Here is a 13,584-nt window from a genome sequence, read left to right as displayed (position 1 = left end):
TGTAGCTGGCAACAGTGCTAGCAGACACACGCAAACTGTCTTAAAATAAGCTTTGGTATGCCTCTAATCAATCCTACAAGTATCGTAAAGATATCTAATAAAGCAAGCATGTCATTAAAAAATATCTCATTCTACCTAAAAAAAAAATCAGTCATCTTTCCACTTAGAGAACAAGGTCTACTGTAAATCTCAACTGTACTTTACCTAATTATTCTATTGAAACTTTCTATCGTGTTGTGAAGGGCGAAGACAAGACTTTCATATACTGGCACGTTTGTTCCGATGTAGCCAACATGAGGGAAATAATAGAGACAAAACAGGTAATTTTCCCAAATTTTCCCCCTAAAATCTTGAATTAAAATTTTCTGTAGCTGGCAACACTGCTACCTGAAAGACGAAAACTATTTTAAAATAAACATTGGTACACCACTAATATATCCTACAAGTATCATGGCGATATTTAAGGAACAGGGCTTTTAATTACCAAAAATATATTAAGGTAAACAGAAAAGTAGGGGAAAAAATCAAGGGTTAGAACCTAAATACGAATTTTTCGTGCACCCCCTAATTCCCCACTGTAACGATATGTACCCGCGTTTGTTCACTAAGGACAAATGTTCGACTGGCGTAAGTTAACTTGCACTCGGACGTATAGGTACGGATTTATAAACAAAAATTTCAAATTTTTTGCCCAAATTTAAGGAAATTTTAATTTCCGTAGTTGGCAACACTGCGCGCAGGCCCGTCCAATTGATGTCAACAATTAAGTATCCATCCCACGTATCTACCTGACAAGTCTTAAGTAGGTCTCTCTACAACGAATGAAGCTACAGGGGAAAAATAATTTTAAAAATTCGAAATTCGAAAATTCTCGAATTTTTTACTGGGGTGAAATTTGAAAAGGAAATTCGACACATAGAAGAAAAAGAAACTAATATGATAAACTATGGTCCAACCATATTTGGCAAAAAAAATATACCGAGATCTTAATTAGTGTTCACACAGGAGCGGATTAAAAAAGTGACACACCCGTATGTGCCACTTTGGCCACCTAGGTCCGAAAGGGTTATTGTACATTTGATTACATTTTTTTTTAACTAGTAACTCGTGTTATTGTAGTAGTTATAGTCTCGACTAATAATCGTTGTTGTAAACAATCACTTTACAAGGAATATTTTCTCTCCTTTTTACATCTTAGTTCCAATACTGTTGCTGAGAAATGCAGGTTATTTCAAACTGAATATCGGGGTTTTAAGTCTTCGTAGTACTTATTACATTTTACGTACAATTATTAAGAATACACCAAGTAAAAGAACACCTCAAACAGTTTATGCTACAAGTGTTCGATGTGAGCTTCATTCGGCACATGGCATACATCGAAAAATGAAAAATGAAATGACATCTTTGAGTTTTACGTCCCACGGTTATGCCGGTTAGGTTAAAGGAGACGGTGATGATGAGAAATGAATGAAATGGTGGAATGAAGAAAGTGGAAGGAAACAGGAGAACCCCGAGAAAACCCACGAGCACGGTGTTTGTCCACCACAAAGTCCACACGGCGCGAGCTAGGATCGAACCAGGGACCCCAAGCACCGGAGGTAAACGCTCTACCACTGCGCCCCCATGGTACACATCGAGTCGATAGGTGAGAAAGGCCCATAAATTTCCGCCATATGGCACAAAACATTCAATTCACACAGACAGTTGCACTGTAACTACAGATTCAGTCTTTGCAAAATTAAAGATATAACTCATGTTTTATAAAATATATGTTTCAAAATGTCTTACATGAATTTAAATATCTTTCATAGTAAACGGTTTTATTGTTGAAGTATTTACTTCCGATGCTTTGTGCGTTCAATTGTGGGAATTTCCCGAGCACTTCTTTTTACGACGGATTCTTCCAGAAAATTCAGCTTTCTTTACTATACATCGAAACTTCACTAGTACGAAAGTTTGAATTCAGCACTTGAAATAGTAGCGTTACGTAGTTTTCGGAACTCCGGGCATTAAGTTTTTTTTAAAAATTTGACAAGAATTTTTACGCTATTGCTGGTATTGATTCTACAAAATGTTTATTTGAAGAGTAACAACAAATGACTGAACTAAACTGTTGTTGGAAAATCAAATTTTACTGAAGAATACATTTGTTACCATCAAAGGTAAAAAATAATACTAATAGTTTTATCAATGTATTTACATATTTACTGGTAGTACCGACACCTATAATCTTAAACCGTCAAACATATGAAGGATAACATCCCTCGGCGTCCGAGCACACTACTCACGGAAAGTATTTTCTAAAGTATAAAATTGCATATTTTACTTGAAATAGGCTATAAGCATAATCCATACATTAATTTGTTCTATAATTATCTCAAGCTAACGTTTTTTATTCATTCAATGCATTCAAAACTTTATAAAGGTCTTAATGTTGAATGTTGCTGTATACTTCACGTGAAAGCATCTAATTCGCCCTAGGAAAGTTCAAAATCTGATAAAAATCACTTTCAATGCGATCACCTCAGTTGTACCAATAATATAACAAAAAACTCATAAACCCAGGTGGGTCGAACCCTGTTGGCCACACAGAAACACTCTTTTAGATGGGTACATACATCACTTAAGCTAGGTACACACTTAAAAATGTTATTAATTCATAGTAGTTCTCTAAGGAACACGCAAGTTAACAATATTAATTAAGTGTAGTTTATCAGTTAGGATTTCAAGCAATTATTTAAGATTATACAAAGTTCTTTCTGATAGTTTCAGGATCCAAGTAAATGTATAATTTCATCATTGATTTTGAATGACAAAAACTTGAATTTCCAGTGTAACCAGGAAAGAAAGAAATTTTGAACAAATTCAATATTATAAAAGTGCTGTACGCTTCTGTTCCAAACATTAAAATAATATTCAATATGACTTCTAACATTAGTGAGATACAAAGGAAAACAAGTTTTAATTAGTACAAAATCTCTACAGATCCATTTGACAATGCCTAATTTTCTGCTTCCTTTGGAGATAATATGTTCAAAATGCTTATTAAATAATAATTTATTATCAAATATTATATCCAGATCTTCAGCGAAGATATTTAGCAGAAATATTATCAATGACTCAACATACTTAGAAATATTATCAATAACATACGTATAATAAACAGGATTAGTTTTATTGGAAAAAGTAACAGTTAGAGTTTTGTTGAGATTTAAAGGTAACGCATTACTGCAAGATCATTTTAACACTATCAATATTACTTTGAATAACAGTACTGTGATCAGCAGTCAACAGAACGATTAATTTTTAAGTCATCAGCATAATAAGACAATGACAATGTACTCGTTCGAATCACTTAGAAATAAAAGAAACAGAAGCAGTCTCAAGTTAGAACCTTAAGGGATACCTGAGAAAACATCGTGAACTGCAGAGATATAACCATGATATCTAATCACAAATTTCCTATTGGAAAGATATGAGACAGGCCACCTAATGAACTTAATAGATAAATCATATTCTTTCAATTTCCTTGTAAGTATGTGATTGGCAGTTTATCAAAGGCTTTAGAGAAATAAATTAATAGAGAAATATATATATATATATATATCATTATCCTGTCGTTCTTAACGGCAAGACAAACATGAAACATGCCAAGTTAGTATTCGTTGATTTGTTTTTCATAAAACCATGTTGTTCTTTCATAACATCCGAAAAAACATTGTTATGCGTAATGGCTTTAATGGTACATTGATTGATAAGAAATTGGTACATTACAATCTGGACAATTACCAGACGTTGGCATGCTTACATAAACAACACATATCAGTATAGACAAAATGCACATATTCTCACCACTTCAGCTCAAATGGATATTGGAAAAGTAAAATACAAAATGAACAAAAGTTAAATAAAACAACTATAACAAGACAATAGATTCTTAACTCTGCCACAGAATCTAAACACAACAGAAGATCCTTCGACCCTTCAAAAATAGTTGCAATTGCTAGGATTAATGAAAAAATATTCCTGATTTATAAAATAATAATCATAAACAAATAAAATAAAAAAAGTAATTTTAAGTTATATACAATAACTACTTACGTTGATCCTATATCACACGTTTAGAATGTGAGAAGTAAATGTTATAGAAATGAAATAAGCCCTTAAAAATGATAGACGATGGATTAGATATTTCACATTTGAGCCTAACTGAAAGTGAAGGAGATAGAAGCCTATTTGCTGGCTCACCGTTTATATTTTGATCTTGTCCCCTAAGCTTACCTGGCCTATATCGGCTTATGCTTGCCGAACAAGCACCATGCTTCTCCATGTGGTTTTCTAAAACCAGGACCTAATCATCTTACTCACGGACTTTTTAAACTGTCTTTCTCTATAGGACAAAAGTCAAAAGATTATATGAAATATAAGTAGTTTGTAATTACAGGTCTTGATTAGAACTTCACATACTACCTAGTCTCATTTGTTCAGAGATTAAATAAAACAAAAGTCGTCTCTGTATTACGAACAAACAGGCATCATAATCAGAAACAATCATTTTATTTACTTTATATTCAGATTCCAGAAAATTCTTTGTACTTCCAAGCTTTCGGGTCTCCCTTGGATACTTGCTCACGAAGTATAGAAATAGGAGTATAATAGTATAATACAAACATCAAAGAAATAAAGGAATTGACTCCTTGTCCCTTCCTGAACAAAAGAACACATAATTTGAGCCCGCCAGTCCACAGCTTGCTTCACTACTATTTGACACGCATCCAGAAGAATAGACAAGGTATTCTACAGTGTTCTATTCAGGTGAGTCCAGTCCTCTTTATTTCATTTATATTTTATTATTTCTACTCAGGGTTGGCAAAAACCATGTTTAAAAAAAAAACACAATAAAAAACCTGGATTTTTGATTTAAACCAGTTTTTCTTTTTGTTTGAATAATTTGATCTATGTATTTATATTACATATGGACAGAAATAAATTTGTTTCGCCTTAGAATTATTATGCAACAACCGGGTTATACTAGGAGTCACGTAAGCTTAAAGCGGAATCCAAACCGCTGCTCGGCTTACATCCGAAAGAAATTGTCCTCCATTTGGACTCGAGACCAGGATTAATTGCCCACAAATGCGATGAGTCTGCCGACTCACTCACGAAGGACTCCTGATAAAAATGCATTGTACTGATCTTTACATACTTGTTAATGTAATTGTCAAGAGTCATTTCAGAAGGACAAAAAGGTAAACAGTTACACAAGTGAAATCATTATACAGAATTATTTTTAAATCGGGAAACTCCCGCTTTAGCCATTGAGAAAGTCCTGATTACTTTAAATGCAAAGCAATAACGGGAAAATCCCGTTATTTGCTTTGCATGTAAAATTTTAAGGTCAGCGTGTCATAATCAGTACGCTAAAACTGAGGTATTAAATTACAAATTTAGTATGTACAATCATTCATAAAATTAAAACTGAAAGTCCAATACAAGCCAATGGTGGAAACTACGTAGACAGTCGGTAAGTTTTGCCGATGTCTATCAATATATTTAAGCACCATTGCTTCTTTACAATATAACCGCCACCAGGTTATAGAAGGAGTTTTTGTGGACACTCTGTATATTTCGTAAAGACAGTGATTATTATTTTCGATTTGTACTTTATTCTGCAATGCATATAAGTTCTTTCTTCGGTGAGAATTGCTTCTTTCCCACACAATTGGACAAAGAAGTCTTTCATCGTTTTTTTCATTTATATATTTAAGACATTGCTTTTGTTGAGATCATTTCAGTTAGTGACAAACCATTTCAGTGTTTCTCCCTGACTTATTATATGCACAGTATATATTTTATAGTTATTGGGAACTGAATTAAGTGTTTCCTTTAATCGCTTATGGAAATATTGCAATAGATTAGAGAAATACGGGCTGACCAGATGTTCCAGTGACCAAAGTGGCACCAACTGCGTTGTTTCGTAGCTCGTTATCTGTACTTTCTCACGCCAGAGTTATCGCCGTGTCTAGTGCATTATAGGCAGTTGACTAAAATTAACATAAATTGTTTTCCGTATTCTGTTTGTATGTGCATACAGGTGAGTTAACTGAGTGATTTTTGGAATGAACTACCAACACTTTTAGTTGACCATTGCAACCCGTACCTTGAGCTTTGGTGCTCAGCGAGTTCGACTCCGATACTGTACGTAGCCACCACGCACGTTGCGTTGGGAACCAAGTACGATTGTGTGTTAAGGGGCACAAGCTATTAGCCGGCGAAGGACGTTTTCTTACGGCTAACCCCAACTAGTGAAGTCCCAGGTTCACAAACCTAGTGCGCTAAAAAGTTATATACGCGCCCTCCAATATAGCATTCTACTTTGGAGGATTTCTTGTTTAATTTGCTGAAGACTGATCTTTACGCTGCAGGGTTGTTGGCGCAGCAACTGGATTCATCATGGGACGATCCAGACAACTTTTCCCCAGTGCTAATTCCCCAAGTGCGTCAATGGTGTGAGAGAAGCATTTATCGTGAACTCTAAATTATAATTTCGTATATATATAAAGGGCTTTATTGTCTTTAAAGGACAAAGTGTGATTTCCGTGACGAAAATTATTATACATATTCAGTGTTTAGTGTTGTGTTCATTCCTCTTCGCTATTTTTTTTATATATGTGATAGTGTTCTAATAAATAAGTATAGTGTCATTTAATCCAGTGTGTTTTCGTTGTTTGTATGAGTGATGTTTGTGTGCGTTATGGTCTGGATGACCGTCTGATCGTCCGTGAGGTTTTCGAGACGAGACACCCGAACCTCTCGGCGCCTAATGCTCATCTCATCATTGAGACCGACGAGCGATTTGGGAACAGTTTGTAACTCTTCTTGGAGAGGTCCTTCATCGTCCTGTCCAGGTAAGTTCCAGTCGCAGGAGAATACTTATTGATAGGACCAAGAACCACGAACAGCGACCAGATTACACGAAGTGGTTACAAATAAATGGCCGCCCGAACAGCGACTTGACACCCGGGCGGTTACAACAAAACAATAGGCATTTAGATAAGTAAAAAATATACAATTTGGTTTCGTTTCGTATGTTTAGGCTCAACATCCTTATGTACTACTGAGGTTATCAAGGAGAAGGCTTTCCCTTAAAGTAACATCCGAACCGCTACTTGGTTTACATTTGAAAGAAGGATTGTTGTTCGACTGAGAATTGAACATGGGACGCCTTCATTAAAAGGTGAAAAGAAGATAAAACTAATGCAGATGGTTTGAAACGTCACCATTAAGTTCACACGATTTAAACCAAAGTTTAAACCAGCCAACCCTGTCTACTGTTTTCATCCTACGCGAGCAAGGCTCAATGAAAGAACGGAAAGCCTAAAAGTGCAAGGAATTTTCACGAATCAGAATATGAAATAAAGAACATGGCGTATCAACATATCTCGTATATTAGTTATGTGAAATCCTGTATCAGCAATTGCTACCTCTTCATGCTACTCGAGTATTATCCTTCAATTCCACACTCACCTCCAAATGCATTGAATCTTCTTGGAAGTCTTTCTTAAAAGAATTTTCGTTCATCCTCTTCCATCAAGGTTTTCTCTCAAATAATGTTTTCTGTTTGTCTGCAATTCCAAAACAACATCTGCATTTACTGTATGCTTCTATCTTAGACATAAAACTGCTTCCACTTTCTGCGGACGTTCATAATTTTCTGCAATCAAAATTAACAAAAGATATATTTTTGATCTTGTAATATAAAACAAACATCCCTTGAAAATTTGTAATTTTCCAAACATACTTTAAATATAATAATATTTTTTCTTTCTCTTCAATGCAGCAGGCCGGAAAGAGAGAGAGAAAAGAAGGAAATACAACAACCTTATGGAAAAATATCAATTCGTACCAGTTGCAGTTGAATCCGGTGGCTCGTGGGGAAGGGAAAGCCTAAACTTCATAAAGGAAGTAGGAAAACGCATCACACACTTATCCGGTGATGAAAGGGCAACCACCTTCCTAATCCAAAGAATAAGTATGGCGGTGCAGAGAGATAATGTATCCTCAATACTAGAAACCATACCTCCCGGTAAAGCACTGGAGGAGCTTTTCTTACTTTAAAATACATATACTTTACATTCTTACTTTAAAATAAAATACCTTAAAATACTTAAACGAACGAATAACGAAAATCCAAATTTTATGATAAATTTAAAATTTTTACATTGTACTTGTCCATTATTGGCTTCAATATTATTTAAAAATGTATAACAATATATATATATATATATATATATATATATATATATATATATATATATATATATATATATATTTGATTGTTTAATTTTAAATGTAAAATAATTAGGCAAAAATTTCGGATGAATAAATACGTGATCTTTTGATTGCAAAAGGGAGAAAACCAAGAAAGAAAATATCAAATAATTAGTCAAACTGAAATATGTACACTTAACACACACGACACAGCAGTCAAAATGAAATACAGTGAAACTTCCTTTAACGGACACCTCTCAACACCGAACACCTCTATAATAACGACCTTTTTTTTTTTGTCCCGGCAAAAATATATGTTCCCTTATGGGAAAAAAAAACTCCCATTTATGGACATTCTCACATACGGACGCGGACAGTCCTTTTTTTTTACCCCAGCCGTTTCAATAACCTGTTCATAACGGACAGGAATTATTCTCGGTTCTGCGACATATTATTCCTCACAAGCGTATCTATCATGAGTCTAGACCTGGTGAACCATCAAACAGAACAGATTCAAACTGAACTTGAAATTCTTTCTTTTTCTGCCCGCAATAAACTGCTTTCTGGTGGAAATTCTAGAAAACATTCAATACACGATAACACTCATCCAGGGTCAGTCGTATGGCCAAGAATTCTATGCGAACTATCTTCCCTTCCCTAACAAATTTAGTCCTTTTGCCTCTGGACCTTGCATTTTTCCCGACAGTTTCATAGATAACAAAACAAACACTGTTTGTTTTGCAATAACATTTTCAATGAGCAATGTTTCCTCTCTTACTTTCTTTCTTTCTTTCTTTTTTTTTTTTTTTTTTTTTTTTTTGAAAAGCAACATTTTTCTTTTTTTTTTAAACTTATGATACTGAAACAAGTCTGGGTTGGAGCTTTCCCGGTTTCCTTTTTCCCTTTCTTTGTGATTAGGGCTGGGTCAATAAACACATCCACTCCCATATGCCTTTTCATCCATTCCGCCAAAAAAAATACCGCGACAGTACACAAATGCGCACGCACACATATGTTTCTTCCGCAACCGTACTGCCCGCAATGGGCACTTGCTAATGAGTTTTATTACCATTGTAGAGGAAAAAGTATGCCTTTTTCACTAAACAAAAGAGTTTAGCCGATTAGTTGGTTGCTAACGCATCTTTTGAGAAGGTTTTGAGAATTTGAAATAAATGAGAAACATTTACAGGGTGATGACATGTACTTAAGAAAATTAACATACACGCATTATCTGTTGCAGTACGGGTATACGAATATATTAACACATCCCCCAGCATATTTAACAGAAATGAATTTCTCCATCTCTCCCAGTAATTCAAACACGTACTAAATACAGTATTTGCATATTGAATTTTATGTACGTACGTTCATACACAATGTATTTACTGTATATTACAGCACACAATTACTGTTGAGTCAAAATAAATTTCTGTAACCTCTCTATAACGGACATCTCTCAATAACGGACAAAAATTCATGTCCCATCATGGTGTCCGCTATTTAGAGATTTCAATGTACCTATATTATATATTTGCATACCTTTACTAAAATCAATTATACGTAAGAGAAATAGTAACAAAATGTTTATTTCTTAACAATATATATATATAGTTAAAACAAAAAAATCGCGAAGCGGGAACAGGAAATGGATTAGAACAAGAAAATTATGAAAACATTATAACTCGCACCTCGACAAAACTTCTGACACAAGTGAGCAGTGATTTTCGCTACTATGTATACTATTGTCTTTTCGCTATTTATTCGTTGGTTCTCCAGTTCTTTTACAGTGAAAGTACTTATAAAAACAAATTTCAGAAAGCAACATATAAATATGTCTGTGTCGCCGATTGGACTGGCTCTTCAGCTCTTCTTGCCATTACGCTAAGCACATCTGAGATCTTAAGTACAACAGTAAAGAATAAAAATGCGTTGCAGGACTAAGAGATGGGACTACCCAACCGTACTAGTTAGCTCATTGGTATGGTTAACCGGAGACTCGCTTACGATGCTTGGCCCATAACTAAACTTCATCCTTTGAAGTTTGTGTAACTTTGTCAACAGCAGTGGTTCTCAACTTAATTCCTATTATGACCCCCATTTAATCACATCCTCTTGCCAGCAATCCCCTTATAATTTCTGGTTTGTAATAAGCTTGTGTGGGATTTTTAATACCCATGGCGGAGATCTTACGATATCCATCTATTTCTATCATAGTAGAATCCATTTCTTGTATTTACTGGATACAGTAACTTCCCAAAACGCAAATGGGTTAAAACTAACTTTGATCTGTTCATTCATGTTACAAGTATCGAATCCGATCCGTTATACTGTTTCAAAATGGAAGCCGTTTGAAAATTAAAAAATTCATAGCTCCCTTAATTCTGGATCATATGATAAAAAAAAAACTGTTAAAAATATTTAGTAAACTTTTTTTTGTTTGTTTGTTTGTTTTGTTTTGTTGTTCTTAACGATATGTATAAAAATAAAAATATTCCTATCAGAACAAAATTCAAAATAATGTTTGAAAATATTTTACGGTATTAGATTCTAATTACATTTATCTCTTCCACTAATCTACATGAACCCTCTTTCCCATGAAACTCTCTCGCGATCCCCGTAGGGGTCGCGACCCCCACGTCGAGAAATCCTGGTCTACAGTAAAAAATAGGTGATAAAGTTCGTTCTTATATGCACTTCAGGATTGCTTTTCCGCTTAGGCGCGCTAGGCACTTGCATAGGGCGCAAAAATTGGATGGCGAGAAAAGAGAAAAAATTAAAATTCACTAATGCAGAAAACGTAATTTCCGTTCCGGTTGAGCTACCTGGTTACAAACAAACTAGATCTCGGAGGCTAATGTGATACGTATAATACGTATGTGATAGGAGAATCATAGCTGAAGGATTTCGCAAAACACTAGAAAGTTTTCAGACTACTTTGTTAACGGTGATTTGGGACGAAATCTTACAAAGGGTGAACAAAACCAGTGAGATACTACAGAAGGAAAAGCTTGATCTACTTGACGCTACTAAGGAGTTACAGATGTTATCTTTATTTTTATCTTAAAAAAGAACCAACTTTGATGATTACGAAGCAAGAGCATTGCAATTAGGGTGTCGTGCATTTTCTTATGGTGCAATTTCACACGATACCAATCATCGAACAATTTCGCAAGGTCCTGTTTATCGGATTATCATTCTGCAGATGTCGTGCATTTTCATAAGTCCACCAGCCAATCATGTGATCCATCCTGAAACCGCTTTTACTATAGGAAGAGAAAACACACAACAAATGTGAACTAAGAACAGAAAAGTGCAAATACAAGTTAAATACAAACAACTGCAATTAGAGAAGGAGGGTTTAGAAAATGTTTCATTTTCACAAAAAGAATAATTAAGAAAATAACTGGAAATTAAAATAACTAAGAATAAGACAGAACAAAAAATGAGCAAATAAAAGTTATAGTAAAAAAGAGAAGAATAATAACAAACAATGGAAAATCTAAATAAATAAGAGAAAAATAAAAGAATAAAATAAGTGGCACATCAGAGAATTCAGTCAGGAAGTTCAAAAATCGAAGAAAAATGTGCCCGCCCCAACACCATTAGCTCCATACTCCAAGGTGGATTTAAGAAGAAACTTGCCATCTTGTTAATTTCCGAACGAACAGCACATCGTTAGGGTGGAACCTTCATACTTCTGTACATCGTCAATCCATTTTGTACGATTCATAGTTCATTATTCCAGCTTTTGGAGATAGCTCAAGCATTTTTTAAGGTCTCCGCCACTTTCTACTTCCTCCAGGACTTATTTCAATAGTTCGTCAAGATGGATATAAGTTGATTTTACACACTTCTCCGGATTGCAATCTAAGCTCTGTCTCACAATAACATAAAAACTAGACGTCACATCTGCTTTTAGTACATTCACAAGCTTAGATACGTAGTGTACTCTTAGATATTAAGAAAAGAAAATTAAGAAATAAAGAAAAGAAAATAAATAACATTTGACATCTTTGAGAATTGAAAAAAAAAAAAAAAAAAAAAAAGCTTTCTTGCACCTGGAACAGCGAATACGTGCAAATATCTCACAATGACAAGTGTTGATTGCAAAATGGAAAGCGAATGCCCTCGGAGAATCGAAATAAGGATGTACATTTTAACCGGCCGCCAGTTTGTACAGTTTAATTTTAGAGAGTCGAGACTTGTTCCATATTCTTTCATATCGCGACAGATCTGCTACTTGACCTCCCTTGCCATTTGAAAATTGTGAGTACGACCCCGTCTGGGACAAATATATTTATTTTCAATCATTGTATATTTGAAATGATGACACACGTATTTTCCTGTTTTGACATCTGTCTCACTGTTTCAGATTTATAGGGGTGGTCATAGACTTGACTTTTTTTGCTGACATTTTGACCGGTCGCCATTTTGCACGGGGTAATTTTAGAGAGTCGAGACTTGTTCCGTCTTCTTTCATTTCTCAACACGTTTCCAGCGATATGCTATTTGACTCCCTTATCATTTGCAATTTTTGAGTTGGACCCCGCCTGGGACACTGCGGGTGGCCCTGGGACAACACTTTTTGCTTTTGATACGTTGTACTTTTAAAATGATCAAATACATGTTTTCCTCTTTTGGTATCTGACTCACCGTTTCCGATTCTAGAGGTGGAAACGGATTTTCTGGACACCCTGTATATTCATAAAACTCGCACAATATATGTATTCGGAAATTTTTTATTACAGTTTTGTAACAGGCGTCATTAGTTCTTTCGATTGGTGTATAAGCCATCTTCTACTCCGATATATAATCTCCCTCTCTTCCCTTGTAAGTTGCCCCGTCAAAGTGATATAATGAAAACCACACCAGGTCTGAACTTCATCTATTCCGTAGTATTCCGGGGGCACTACAGGTATAACACAACCAGCGAACGAGTGCGGGCGGCCGGTTTTGGAACTAAAATGCAAGCAGCAGTGTTTCTAACCGGACTACTTGTAATCAATCTATCACAGTTCTCTAATCAATCTATCACAGTTCTTTCTGTCTTGTTCGTAATAAACCACTTCACGCATATGCTCAAGTCAGGGGCGGAGCGATCGGGGTCTTGAGTAAGAAAATTCTTTTGCATTGACATCATATTCGGATGTACTTCAAAAGTTTAGTGAGAGAGTGAACTGATAATCTTTTACCGCCACACTCCTAACCGTCTCCTCAGGGGTCATGGGTCCACCCCCTGATTGAGATGGTACATAAAGATAATTTTGTCTAATCTCTGTCATTATTTAGCATGATTTAGTAATTTTAAAAAAG

At 35.1% G+C, this 13,584-nt stretch overlaps 1 protein-coding gene across 6 annotated transcripts in view; it reads right to left on the bottom strand.

The window, feature by feature from the left end:
• The window catches only part of LOC145663073 (uncharacterized), a 31,204-nt gene that overhangs the window by 12,824 nt on the left and 4,796 nt on the right, over nucleotides 1–13,584 (bottom strand). For all 6 annotated transcript variants that reach the window (XM_081729269.1, XM_081729265.1, XM_081729270.1 and 3 more), the window contains exon 2: nucleotides 7,528–7,714. In XM_081729269.1, the coding sequence (XP_081585395.1) occupies nucleotides 7,528–7,581 (54 nt within the window). In that variant the 5' untranslated portion in view covers nucleotides 7,582–7,714. The remainder of the gene's footprint in view (nucleotides 1–7,527; nucleotides 7,715–13,584) is intronic.

Source organism: Thermobia domestica, chromosome 10, assembly GCF_964235325.1.
Source record: "Thermobia domestica chromosome 10, izTheDome1.hap1.1, whole genome shotgun sequence".
In the NCBI taxonomy this organism is placed as follows: Eukaryota; Metazoa; Arthropoda; class Insecta; order Zygentoma; family Lepismatidae; genus Thermobia; species Thermobia domestica.
Note: the sequence above shows the minus strand (reverse complement) of the source record. Positions and strands in the feature narration are given on the sequence as shown.